At 40.4% G+C, this 14215-nt stretch overlaps 2 protein-coding genes across 3 annotated transcripts in view; one reads left to right on the top strand and one right to left on the bottom strand.

The window, feature by feature from the left end:
- The first annotated feature begins 4501 nt into the window (after window positions 1-4501).
- On the top strand, window positions 4502-9138 carry LOC112153419 (T-cell leukemia homeobox protein 3). The gene is made up of 3 exons (XM_024283628.2): window positions 4502-5404; window positions 6132-6369; window positions 6935-9138. Exons 1-3 carry the CDS (start codon window positions 4975-4977, stop codon window positions 7116-7118), a joined length of 852 nt encoding a protein of 283 aa, XP_024139396.1. The 5' UTR covers window positions 4502-4974; the 3' UTR covers window positions 7119-9138.
- The window catches only part of LOC112153420 (Kv channel-interacting protein 1), a 27861-nt gene continuing 21585 nt past the window's right edge, over window positions 7940-14215 (bottom strand). For both annotated transcript variants that reach the window (XM_024283630.2, XM_024283629.2), the window contains exons 2-8: window positions 12053-12177; window positions 10839-10908; window positions 10185-10255; window positions 9987-10094; window positions 9809-9913; window positions 9657-9719; window positions 7940-9358 (exon numbers count right to left, since the gene is read on the bottom strand). In XM_024283630.2, the coding sequence (XP_024139398.1) occupies window positions 9311-9358; window positions 9657-9719; window positions 9809-9913; window positions 9987-10094; window positions 10185-10255; window positions 10839-10908; window positions 12053-12177 (590 nt within the window). In that variant the 3' untranslated portion in view covers window positions 7940-9310. The remainder of the gene's footprint in view (window positions 9359-9656; window positions 9720-9808; window positions 9914-9986; window positions 10095-10184; window positions 10256-10838; window positions 10909-12052; window positions 12178-14215) is intronic.

Below are 14215 nucleotides of genomic sequence, written 5' to 3'. Positions count from 1 at the left end.
TTGGCTGCACTGTTCAAGGTTTGACAGAGAAAAGTCTCAACTGTGAGAACAGAATTTAGATTTAAATTGTTGCTTTTTTCCTCCAAGTTCAAATGGAAATCAAAGAAATTTCCATAAGGACAAAGAGTCAAAGTGATCAAAGAGTGTACAATTTCCTCTTCCTCTATCCTGCATGTTGCCGTCTCCATCTGTTAGCCCCTTGCACTCGTCCGTACAGCTCCCCTCCCGTACTGGTTTCCTCTCCTCTCTGGCCTCTCTACCCTGAGGGAGGTAAGGTGATCTCACCGTGCTGCTGTAAGTGACTGGTATTAGTCTCCTTCTCTGTCTGTCTGTTTGATCCCGGCACTAATGACTCCACGGGGACTAAGAGCCTGATAATGGGAAATCAATATAGAGAATAGCCCTCTGGATTGGCCTCACTTAGCTCCTGCTCTTTCACGCCTCTCAGCAAAGTGCCTCTGAGTATTCCAGTGAGTGAGGATGGACGCGTGTGGAGAACATCTCTTTAAATATTTACCTGATCACTATTTTTGCGGCTCAATTTGTGTCGTTTGAGGCCTCGCAGTTTTTAAATGCACGCATGGCTGTGTATATATCTGTGTCTAATCGGTCGCAACACGCCTGGGGCAAGACAGGTGGAGCTGGTGGCATGAGGCTGGTGACCCCCCTCCACCCTGAGGGGCCAGAAGGCCCCGCAAAGCAGGGGGCTGGAGTTGGAGTCGCTGCCAGGCTGCAGAGCACTATGACTGGTGGCAGCTGGTCCTCTGTCCCTCCCTCCCTTTGCTCCCCTGCCGGAGCGCCCCGCAGGCAGGCAACAGGAGGGGTGAGGAGGTCAAGAGGCAGGAGAGCGCGGATGACACGCACCATAATCGGCTTTTATGAAGTGCAGAGAACACAGACAGAAGGAGACGGGAAATTCAACTCTGACACAATGCAGCTGACTACAAGCAGTAATGAATTAACGCATTAGTGCTACGACCAGGGGCGTTCAAGAGCACTCAGCTGCTCCCAGACACCCCCTTCCCACCCCTGTGCTCTCCTGTGCTCTCCATAATCAGTCATATTCACTAAAACAATAAGAAACTAATTAATTGCATCAGTCATTATGTCAACGGGGATCCTTTTTAAAGCTGTACGATCAGCAACTAAAAGCAGAAGAACTTTTACTTAGCAGGATGCAATAGAGGGTAAATCTCACTTTTTAAACTTGAGCAATGTGTTCATTCATCATCGTCCCCAAACGATCCCCATTAATGCTCCAACTCTTCCCCTCTCGTCTCAGGCTTTCTACCATCCTGGTTCTCCTCTATATCATTTGGGCAATACTGATTTCCCTTTCCCTGCCCTCCTCCTCCTCCTCTTCATCTCCTCCCTCAATTGCTGTCTTTTAACCAGCGTGAAGAGGCAGCCATGCGTTCAACCATCAGACAGGCGAACAAGGTCTGGCCTCACACACGCAGAGCCAAAGCAAATTCTTCCTCAATGTTCAGTGAAACAAACGCACCTCAGGGAATCTTCGAATGTCAACATTAGCAAAGGATGGGGGGGAGTAAAAAGTAATAAAAAGAAAGCATGACTTATGCAAGGAGCAGAAAGACACAAAACTGAGACTTTCTGCAGTCAAACTTTTGCTGTTATCTGTCTTGTGAGCAGATGACTTCCCATCAGGCTCGTCTGCCTTTTATCCGTCGATCAGATGAATTGTTTCCACACAGAGTCAGAGAGCTAATGCTCCAGAGACGAGGAGGATGGTCCTGTCCGGTCCCTGATGTGGGATCCCATTGCTCTCTTCTCATCCAACAATCCCACCGAGCATGTCAATATGAAACTCAATCCCATTCGCTTCCACTCCAGACTCAGGGAACGTAGTAGAAAAGCACATAAGTGTAAATTAGAATAATCAAGTCAACATGATGTGACTGTAATGTGCTCAATGTAAGCTGGATTTACAGCACGCCTTTTGTTGTATGTGGGCTGAGCAAGGAGCAGGCCCTAAAGCTTTGTTTACCCAACTTTAAAATATCCCCAGCCTTGTAAATGCTGTCAGATGGCCCATGCAAGTGTCTTTCAGCTTAATACCACCTATATTAAATAGTTTAAATATTTCATAAGGGCGGGTTTTTAGAGATGGAGGGGAAATCGTTAGCTGCGTAAAGTTTCATTAACTGGTCCCCGTTTCGCTGCGAGGCAAACTCATCTCTTCTTATTGTAATAAAACAATCTCTGTCTTTCTCTGGGTGCTGCTCTCCACTCATCTGCTTCTCCCTCCTTCTCTTTTACATCATAATAATACACTACATCCCCTTTAAATGCACTATTACTTACCGCTGCCTTTTCATATTGTAACATCACGGGCACTTTAGCGACAATATAAAAGCGTGTCATTCATTATTCAGAGGCAGCCGGCCTCGTCCCCCCTTTTAAAAAGTCAGGCGCGCTGCTGAAATTGATAACAGCGAGGAGACGCGCAATAAAAACGCAGCCCCCGGGTACCGAGCTGCAGCCCAGAACCCCCCGATTATGCAGATCAAGTGGTAATTTCTCAAACAAATCGCACTCTTTCACTCTTTTGTTGTCGTTTCTTTTTGGACTTTTAGAATCATGGTGTCAGCTTTTTTATTGCATACGGAGGGGGGGAGAAAAAAAAAGGAGGATTGATGTTCTTCTCCTATTGTTCATGCGGGGCTATTGGATTTTCCAGAAACGAAATATTTGGATCTAAGCGACATGACCTCCAGGCTTTTGGTATCAATTATGCTGCTTTTTTTTCTCTTGAATGAAAAGGTCCTGCTCTGTCCCCACACCATCAATAAATCCCTTAAAGTCTGGCGTGTTTGCAGGTGAGTTTATGCGTCATAATCGCTCATAATCATTGGATTACAGCGGATTAGTAACGCCCAAATCTGCAAGGAGTGTGTCAGAAATAACCTTCACTTTCCAGTAAAGCGAGACTTTTTTAGTTTGTTTGTGTTAAACAAACTTCTTCTTTTTTATTCTGTTTTGCATAAAAAATGATGGATTTAAATAAAATGTGCGTCTTTTCTCCCAACACTTCAAGCATGAGGGAAATGTTATTTGTAAGTGTCAGTAAGAGAATCACAGAAATGTCTGACATGATGACAGCTATAACAGACCAATTCTCCCCCATCAAAAGCCACCGGTGCGCTCACATATGGCAGCGCAAAGCGGCCAACACTCCGACTCTGTCCATATTGCCAAACAAACACCTCAGGCCTTGTCCCATCTCATATTGCTTCATAACATTTTATTGTGAAAGGGAAGATGTGATTTTTTCATCCTTTCCTTTTAGAAACACATAATACCTCCTATCATATGTATTTTTATTATTAGTATTTGATTGTGCGTAAATGCGCAAAATCTTTAGTATTCAGCGAAATAAAGTGTTATTTATCGCAGATTTTTTTTTTACAAATTTATGTCAAATTAAAGTCAGGGGAGACATTCAAACTAAAAGCAAATATTCTGCAAACGAGAACACACTAAATTCATAATAAATTGCTTAAAATATTTTAAAAGCTATCCCGTGTCAATCCAAATGAATACGCATGGAACTAGTTTGGTAAAGTACTGTAATGTGATAGCCCAGAAAGCCACCTGCCGCATTCTAGGCCGACCCTCATTTGTCTGTCCATGAGACAAGTTAGTGGAAATCAGATTACTCGGTCACTTTGGGCACTGCTTACATTGAATCTGAGCGGTTAGCAGCTTCCAGAGCCCGGACACTTTATCTGAAGTAGCCCGTGGCTTTCCCTTGTCAGGTCATTTAATGTGGCACTGGCTACCAGGAACAAATAAGGCCACGCAAAGGGTTTGCCAAGCTCAATAGGTGTTGGTGACTCTGCCAGTGCTCAGAGGCTGCAGTAGGACTAGTTGTCATCATGGCACTGTCTGTGCGTAATTACGCATCTAACTGTTGTGTTTATAATGGAAATATGATTAATTTTAATTTATTTTATATTACAATTGGTCTTATCTTCTTTTCAAGTGTTTAACGAGATATTACATTATTATTTGGAGCCTTTATTTCAAGAAGCTGACATTAATGCAGCTGAATTTTCAAATGCTCGAAGTTTTAATGAACGAATAAAATCGAAAAACGTGTTTACATGTTAAATCCAAAGTTCAGATGAAGTAATTTCTAAAATAATGTCGCAAAAATTTTCCTCGTCTTTTTCTTGTTTTTTTTTTTTCTTTTCAGTCAATTTTCCAAACTCAGATGTTTGAGATACTAAATCTGTCGGCTGAAAATTAAGAATGAGAAAATGTATTAATTAAAACTGGTGGTTGTGGGGTTTTTTCCTCCATCTGATGCCATTTCATAGAAAAAAAACTCATCAAAGTGTGTGCAACATTATGTCAGAGCTGCTAAAGCGCCGTTTGGCTCTAACGAGAACAATCACGGCTGAGCAGCAGGGAGAATTGCTCTTTCCTCTCCATGTGTCATGTAAATGTCCTCTGAGTTAAAGCACGCTCCTCACTCTCTATTAGACTTACAAGAAAACATTAAATGAAGCACTGACTCACTCGAACGGCCTGAAGATGCCATATCTTACCATATATATAACTCGCTGACACCCGTGGTTATGGGAAATCTTGATTATTGCGCCTAATCGTGGGCCTACCCCCACCGACATTCAATCAGTCACTCCTGTGCCAGCCAATGAAACGTGGAGAGGGATGGAGGAAGGAAGGAGCTGAGCGTTTTGACGCGCTGAGAGGAGGACATGAGCGTCACATCTCTCCAAACGCCCATCAAACTTTCAGCACAGCCTGTGGAGAGGACCCAGTCCCCACGAAGAGGCCCGGCAGAGACGACGGGGACGCGCTGATTCAGGACTTCACGGGTGGACAGCGATGGAGGTTCTTCTAATGATGACTTTTCGTGCAGTTTGACCCTCCTGTCAGTCCTCCTTAAAAACATCCCGTTTAGTTTCCGCGTCGATAAATCCAAGGATGATGGAGCAAGCACCGAGCGCACCGAGTCCTCCACCAAAACCGATCCACCACGAGCCCATAAGCTTCGGCATCGACCAGATTCTGGGAGGCGGACCGGAACCGGAGAGCGGGCGCACGCCGAGAAGACTCAGTGGATCCGATTTGAGCAGCGGGGACGCTTATTACAGTTTAGGGAGCCCGGCGGGGGCCAACGCGCCCTCATACACCGCGCTGTCAATCTCCCTGTCCGGGATCATGCCTCCGGTGGAGGCTTCAGATTCATACGGAGAGGGCAGGAGTCTGGGCAGCCGGGGAGTGATAAGAGTACCAGCCCACAGACCCGTGGCAGCGCCGGGACCCCCAGCCCCCGTCCAGAGCGCAGTTCCGGGCTTTGGAGGGCTGTGCTTCCCCTGGATTGGAAACAGGTTCGCTAAAGACAGGATATCAGGTAGGCCAGGTGGGAGAGCAGGAAAAGTTCCCTCATGAATATTTCAGAGCATCAAGCTGATTAAAACAAGATTTTGTTTTAACATCAAAATTAAAAAAAGAAAACTGCTTTTTATAGTGGAGTAAACTCAGTTTGAGCTCAAATCATTTTTTAAAGCACACCAAACACTAATTTACTTTTCAGGCACTCATTTATTTCCCAGAATATAACCAAACTGCAGTTTTGCTCCCATCTTTTGGGAGATGAGTTTTCAATTCTGGATAAACGAATAAAAACACCGTTTTGGAAAGACTCTAAATGATTTCCAGTTAGATTTATTGCCGTAGTGGAAATATTTTTAAAAATATGACTCAATATGAAATGAAAAGGAAAAAAAATAAACAAACGACGCGTAAAATAAAATCATTTGAAGTCACTTAATGACAATTTGAAGGAAAAGTTTCAACGTTAAAAGCATATTTTCATGTTAACACATGTGATGGAAAGTAATAATAATGTAGAGCTTTAAAAGGCCTGTTGTCACCTTTGTCAGTATATTAGCCAAGTTGTAAATTAAAAGTTCGAACACAAAAACAAAAATTATTTTTCCTTCTCAGATCAGATTTATGAAAAAAATATTCTTAAATGTGCTTATGCGTTTAACAAGATCCCCTGGTCAAACTTTAATCTTGTGGAATATTTACAGACCTGCTTTTCCTTTTTATTTATTTTTTCTTTCCTGCTACAGCGGCCCTGGTACCGTTTGCCGTTACGCGTCGGATAGGACACCCATATCAGAACCGAACTCCTCCAAAACGGAAAAAGCCCAGGACCTCTTTTTCCAGAGTCCAGATCTGCGAGCTGGAAAAACGCTTCCACAGGCAGAAGTACCTGGCCAGCGCCGAGCGGGCAGCTCTGGCCAAGAGTCTGAAGATGACTGACGCGCAGGTCAAGACCTGGTTTCAGAACCGCAGGACCAAGTGGAGGTCTGTACAGAGCAATATATGGGACATTTGGATTTCAAAACACTGCACTTTAAAAAACAACCTATTGAATGTTGCTTTGGAACCTCTGATAAAAACATTTTTTTTGGAGGCGCTCAGCCTCCTTTGCGCAGATTATTCTCTCAAAACAGAAAAAGAATAACATGAAATTCATGTTTTAATTATAAAAACATATATTTTTAAATTGTATGCCAAATTTGTTTGCTGTCCTTTGTCTTTTCTTTCTCAGCTTTATCTCCTGCGTAAAAATATGAACAAACATTTGTTGCAACCCAATCCATTTGTAACTGAATTGGCTACACTATATAATTCAACAAACAATTTGAGCTAAAATGATATAATTAAACACGTCTGCCTTCATTATTTATATTTTTCTTGGATATGTTTATTTCTGTTCTTTTATTGTTGAGCTTAGAATCAAAATTTAAAGTATTTACGCACAAGACGCGCATTTCTTTAGTTTCCTTTCTGATAGTTTTGTTTTTAGATGAACCCACATTTAATGCATTTCTCCTTTTTTCCCCTCCATCATCGCGCCGTCTTTCAGGAGACAGACAGCAGAGGAAAGGGAGGCGGAGCGTCAGCAGGCCAATCGCCTCATCCTGCAGCTGCAGCAGTCCGCCCTCCAGAAATCCCTCAGCGAATCAGCGGTGTCGGATCCGCTTTGCGCGCACAACTCCTCCCTGTACGCGCTGCAGAACCTCCAGCCGTGGGCCGAAGACAGGGAGTGAGGCGCACGCACACGCTTTGACTGCATGGAGGGCGGATGAATTCAAAGAGGACATTGGGACTCGCTTTCATTATTGCTGTAATGATGTGGCCACAAATGGTCACTTCCATTTAAGTGGATGTGTGAGATGGACGTGAATTTTTGGTGAGTGTGACAGAAACTCGGGATTATTTCTGCATCTTTGTCCTTCAGAACAATTTCCCTTCATAAAAATGGATCTCAGACAAACTTGGTATTAAATTCCAGGTGATCCTGTAAATGTCCTCTGCTTGTACTTATTCTTTCATTAGAATAAGATTGAAGTTTGTTGAGTGACTCGATCAATTCTTCAGTAAAACAGAATCCGTGAAAGCTACAATTTGATTCTAAAGATATTCACAGCAGAGTACACAATTTGGCGTGTATTCCTTATTTTTTCTATTAATCTTTGGAAAATGAAGATTTTTTTTTTTTAGTTTGGTGCTCATAAAGTAGATCCAAAATATTTAAAATACACCCTCAAGTTCTCTTGCACATTTCTCCTCATAGCCCCTTCAAAGTGATTATGAAAGAGAAAATATTGTTTTGAGCAGTAAAATATTCTAATATGAGAAATAAAAGAAGGGAGAGATGCATGTTCACTAGTGGGTTTTTACTAACTCTTTTTTTGTAATATTTCTGTACATTTGTAAATAGCAGTTTAAGACATTGTTGTGATTCTTTTCTGCTCATCATCTTTTTAATGTGCAAAAAAAAAAAATGAATAAAAAATAGTAAAGTTTTTAAGTTATGAGGTACAAATGACAGTGTATGAAATAATGTTCAAAAGTAGACCAGCATGAGTTGATTTCTTGAAAAGTTTATTGATAAATATAATGATTTTATACAATATTTCAATACACACGTAATTTTAAATCTGATGGTTTTAAGTGTCTGTCTGTATGCCTGTCTACCCGTCTGTCTTCCTGCCTGTTGGCTTGGGTACAATTAGGAGGAGCTGCAACATTTTTTTTTTAATATTATTATTGGTATAGCACAGTGAATGACAGTGTGTCTACATTTTTAAGTTTTGCCCAATCTTCAGCATGATGGCTCTCATTGAAAACATGGCTTCCTTTCCTCCAAATTCAGTGATAAGGTCTCCTTTCCGGGTTTCGTCAGTCGCCTCCCAGCATCGGGCTTTCACAGTGAAATGTTGGTTGCTCTGAGTCAAATCCCTTATAGCAGACAGAGATGAAGTCAGAACTTTGGGCCAAACCACAGTCCTCAAACAAGCTACGAACAAACTGCTTTTGAGACGAAACATAAGCCTTTTGTCATCTGGACACACATATAAACTCATGCACATGCCTGCGTTGTTTCCCAGTATTTTGCCTCTTTCTTTAGAAAAAACATTTAGTGTCACTTAAAGCGATTACACCTAATCGGCGAGGACTGCCAGAACCAGGAACACACAGACAGACACGAATGGTTGAAGACAAGAGGAGAAGAAGCCACAAAAACAACAGTTAAATATCTTCAGTCAGGTTCTTTACGACATTCAAAACATCGATTAGTACAGAAACACTGCAGGAGTCAAGAACACGTACAAACTGGCTGAGCTCATTTCTGCAAATCTTTACAGCTTTTTGCTTGACTTTCATCTGAAGCGTTCTGCACACAGATCCAGATTCTCTGTGTTGCAGAAAATGTGTTTGTATTTTGTCCAAAATGACCCACAGTATTTGTTTTGTGACTCATCACAGAGGATTTGTTATGTGTTTTCCTTTTTTTCAGCAGTTAATGAGCAAAGAGTGCAATTCCACTTGAGTGTTACATGTCAGAATTTCAGTCCTGCTTGACAGTTGGTCCAAAAGAGAAAAAACTGGGAATATAGATATGCATTGACATAAGGAGGTCACACAGTTCTGGATGGCAGGAATGGCCACAACACCAACAAACAAAGGAGAGAAAGACGAGGTAGACAGTCACAGAAAAATCATCTCAAGCCTGAAGGACGCTTTCCAAAACCTTTAAAAAAAATAAAATAAAATAAAAATCTATCATTGATTTGTTACCGACAGATAAAATCTGTACGGTTTGTGATCTGTTGGTTTCTCTTGTTTTATTTTTGTCATAAATTGCTCCCTTTTTTTTGCAATTTGGTCTTCTCTCATTTCCTCTTCTCTTCCAGTGTGCTTTCATCTATCTGTCCATACCAGCCATGTTTGTTCTCTAGATGACATTTTCAAAGAGTTGTAGAGATCTCATGATGTTTTCATCCTGTGCAAAGAAGAAAGAGGTAGTTGATGCCATTATTTCACTGTCCACTAGGAGGCAGTAGAAGCCAATATTATCAGAATAACAGAAACGCATTCTAGAACCTAATTAACAGCTGAAATAATAAGGCTTCTGAAGACAGAAGTGAAAGAGTTTCAATTTTGCCAATTTTTAAACTTGAATTTTTCAAAGCATTTTGGTGAGGCTGATGGCGTAAACAACTTTTGTTCTGATTCATTGAAGGATTTTTTATTTTTAGTGGTCATACAGACCTATTGGTTTAACTAAAACAAATAAATACCTCTTGACAGGAGAGGATGAATTCATCAAGTGTGACCACACCGTCTCTGTTTTTGTCCATTTTCTGCAAACAGAGGCACAAGTCTCAAAATTGTTGTATCTCCTTCGTAAGTGAATTAAGGAGATGTAAATTAAGAAATCAGGTGTTGGTACCTGAAAGAAAGCATCCACATGCTGTTTGGGAGCATCTGTCTTCAAGACAGGGTAAGTGTACTTCCCCATCATGTCGTATATTGCTCGAACAATGTCCGTCATCTCCTGGAAAACACAAGACGCATGAGGTGATAGAGACAATGTCAGAAACAGAAAGATAAAAACAGGTGAAACGTACTTCTTTGTTAATGTAACCGTCTCTGTTAATGTCGTAGAGGTTGAAAGTCCACTGCAGCTTCTCTGTGACGGAGCCCCTCAGCAGGATGGACAGAGCTGTTACGAAGTCCTGATGAAGGAAGAATCAAACGGGAGAAAATCAGAAGAAACACTCTTCAGGTGAATGAGCAAAGACGGTGCAAAGAAAAGTCGACCAAACCTCAAACTTTATGGATCCTGTGTGTCCTGCGTCAAATGCATTGAACAGGTAGTGCGCATACGTGCTGGCATCTGCAGGGACAGAGAAAAGCTTAGAGAAACCAAGTTCTCCTTGTTTAAAAATGCAATTTACCCTAACAGGGTTCAACTACCAACTACTTTCTTTAAAACGTCACCATCAGCTGCTGTAATGAGGGTTTCAGTGACTCCCTCGTCTGGTTGCCGCCCTCAGAGAAGAGCATCCCAACTTTACTTGCTAATTTATAGTGTTATCTCCCCTATCTATAGTTTTCTTTGTTTGTTTTTATTGATCCTGCATTCATGTTTCCACTTCTCTTGAGGGAAATAGGTGATTTTTTTTTTTATTTTATGTTGTGGTTTTGTTGCTTTGCTTCTTATATTTTTTTTAGTTTTCCTATTGTCTCTTTCTAACATTCTTATAGAAATGTTTCCTCAAGTCTTAATTTGTGGATGTGTAATATAATCCATAGTAAATTGAATGTTCTGTGGAAGACTGCAGACCAGAGTGTGAAACATGTGAGAGTGATCTACATCTTTATCCTTCCATTTGTCAGACAAATGAAAAAACACCTCAAAGGGTTATAATGCAAGTCAAGACAAAGTCATCTAAACCACATCAACACATTATGTTCACCTCCATGTGGGAAGAACTGGGAGTAGATTTGCTTGAAGGTGTCCTCGTTTACTACACCACTTGGACACTCCTGGAGGGACAGAAAACAGAAAGAGAAAGAGGGAAAACATTCATAAACGTAAATATATGGATTGTGAACTTTTATCCTTCAATATTCTGGAGATTTTTGTTGTTTTTGTTTGTTTGTTTGCTTCCTGCTCTCTTTCTGCTGAAGTAACTAACTTATTTATTTTTGCTATAAGTAATGTATACCTGTTTGCTGCCAAGTGCTGAAATGACAAACTTCTCTTTCCTCTGCAAAAAAGATACTGAAGGCATTTGAAGGTGGTTGGTCTTCATGCTGTTCTTTCCCTGCTGCAATCATTAGCATTTTTCTTTTGTCTTTTATACATTTTTTTCTAAAACAATTTTGTGTTTGCCTCGAACGGCTGCAGCTGCAACAGACGTTCCAGCTCCATTGCAGCTTTGTTTGGGATTTAGACGTTGCAAAATGTGGAGTCAATTTGGCCACGAGTGGCATACTGAGCACTTCTTTTAAAAAAAAGTTTAAGGCAATCCCTGATAACAAATTGATCGTATTATGGAATGTAAATGTTTTTTGTCTTGTTTGTAAAGATGTGCGAAGTGTATAGTTGTGAATGTATACAATTGTATAACTGTATTTTATGTCAATTTTAACGTTTTATTAGGTAGAGGCTCTAATATCAGCCCATGTGGTTTTTTGCCTTTTCCTGTACTTACTCTTTATGTATTTCTATACCTGTATTTGTTTTTGCAATATGTTGTATAAGTGCAAATAAATTAAATCAAAATCAGTTTTATTATTATTATTTTTTATGTCTTATTTTTTTTGTCTCAGAGTCAAACCGCTCACAGCAAGAGGTTACTGTGGTTCTGTAAGTTTCTTCCTAATTTTCAGTTTAAAATGAGATTTCCTCTCCTCTGTTGCTCTTTAATTGCTCAGTTTGGGGATTAGACCAAAAACCTTCTCTAATTATTGTTCACATACACTACAGTCCAGATAATTCTGCCTCATTTAAAGTAACCTGGGCTGAATTGAATTATAAAAACCTTTAATAATCTCTCAGTTTGAGTCACGTTTTGAGACAACCACAGCTTTAAACTGGTGCTTTATATATAATATGAGTTAAATCTGACTTGAATTGTAATAATGTTGCTACAGGTTAATTAATAACACATTTACAGTTTCTTACATTCTTGAAGCCCCTGTAGAGAACTTGGAGCTCCCTTTTATTAAAGTTGGTCTGCGCTTCCAGTTGATCCAGGCCCTCTGGTCGATGGCAAACTATGGTCATCTCAAAGTCATCGTCAGCAGTATCTAAAAAGAAAATAATAATAATAAAATCTCAAGACCAGAAAGGGAATAAAAGGGTGAAAGACGAAGGTGTGGAGAGATGGAGGTGGGGTGAGCAGCTCCGTTCCTGCTCTCTCAGGCTCCATCATTAACAAGACATTCCTCTCGTTGCTTCAGGGGAGGGGAAAAGGACACATCCCTGACTCAGGCTCACACTTTTAGAACTAGAAGTGCACGTTAAACAGTGAAGTCAAGCAGCCTCCATCTATCAAGGCTCACGTAATCCCTCAAGCAATCTGGAGTGACATCATTATGTATACTGTTATACCTGCACACAACTCAAAAGAAGCGCTGATGTGAATTCACAATGTAATGAAATGGTTATTTTAAATAGTAAAAGGCTGGAAGAAAATGGAGGAAGCTTGTGTAGACTTGAATCAGACACATTTGCCAGTTCTATTAAATTGGACTGATCAAGTGGTTTCCTCACTCTTCTCAACATTAATGTTAAAATGAATCCCAACATAAAAGGATCAGCAACAAAACACAAAGACCAGAGTGTAAAGTTCACACTGTCCTCTACAATGGACACTTTGAAACACGAGCAATTTAAAAGGGAGACACTTTTATCTGTGTGGCAAAACCCATTAGCGCTTTGTTAGGCCTCATTACACCAGAGCCTCCTCGGTTCTGTCCTTTCAGTGAATCACCAGGTCAAACTTGATGTTTTACTGCGCAGTTTGACTTTGCTGTTATAATATTAGTCAAAATCTCTTCAGGTTCAATGCAGTGGTTTATTTAATATTCTATTTTAACTACTAATATAATAATGTTAGAAAATGTCCCTGAATGATACTGTTTGTATTCGGGTGCTCAAATTTAAAGCTGCTTTAACATAGAAATATTCTTAAACACGTCAAATTCAAGGTCAGATTTAATTTGGACACACATCAATGGTTACAATAATACTATAAAGTGTTGTATGCATATGTAGCAGACACACTCTTTTTAAAGAAATTAAAACTAAGTTTCTCCAAGCAGCTTTTATTTAGAGTTTCTCAGTAAAAACACTTATAAATCTGAATAATTATAGAAAAATTAGTCAAAACGAGAAATAGAAGAACTGCAGATGTGTCTCAGAGCAAGATGTCTAATGCTCTAAAGGTTAACTTTAGAAATAAAAGATGACGGTTATCCTTTTTTTTCCACATGGCCGATTATTTTCAAGAAGTAAAACTGAAATGAAGGCATCAAGACTCACCCTTTACAGTGATGACTCCCAGCAGGTGCAGCATTTTGACAGCCAAACAGCCCAACAGAACAATGACTACAGTCTGCAAAGTGTTCTCGCTCTGCTCCTCTCCTTCCATAGCAGTTTCTTACTTTGAATTAGTTGTTCGCTCTGGTCCCCTTTTCTGTTTATTCAAAATATTATACTAAAAAACTCACTTTTCTTCCCCAATGATCGTCTCTGAAAACAGCTCCCCTCTTTCGTGGTCCTAAACACTGAGACCTGCACCCATCTGCACCTCTTCATCTCTTTTTATCCCCCCATCTCACTCCCTCCCCAGGCATGTCTCTTGTGTCCTGACCTCCTCCTGATCCCACTAACTCATTTTTGTCTTTGCCTGCATCCTTCACAACCTTGTTGGGTTACAGCCTCAGTCCCCGTCTCTTTCTGGGACAGGAACGCTCTGCTCCGAGATCTCTGCAACTACAATAAACTCCACTCCTTTTGTTCAAAAGTATACGTTTGGGCACATTTATCAGCACTTAAATAAACACACATGCACTCTTCTCTAGAACCAGAATACATATTTTGATACATATACATATTTTCCAAGCCAACAACAGTCCTTTAATGAGACTTTACAGAATAAACTTTTTTTTTAATATAATTCTGCAGTTATGAAGACATTTTTAAAGCAATCACTCTAAACTGAAATGTAAGAGTAAAGAACCCTGAAATGTAAATACTTCCTTAGTCAAAATACCACGTATTAACTTGGAGACACCATTGCCAGCAGGGGGCAGCAGAAACCAGAACGGGTAGGTGCTCACT

This window comes from Oryzias melastigma, linkage group LG10 (assembly GCF_002922805.2).
Source record: "Oryzias melastigma strain HK-1 linkage group LG10, ASM292280v2, whole genome shotgun sequence".
In the NCBI taxonomy this organism is placed as follows: domain Eukaryota; kingdom Metazoa; phylum Chordata; class Actinopteri; order Beloniformes; family Adrianichthyidae; genus Oryzias; species Oryzias melastigma.
This window is presented reverse-complemented; position numbering and strand designations above follow the sequence as displayed.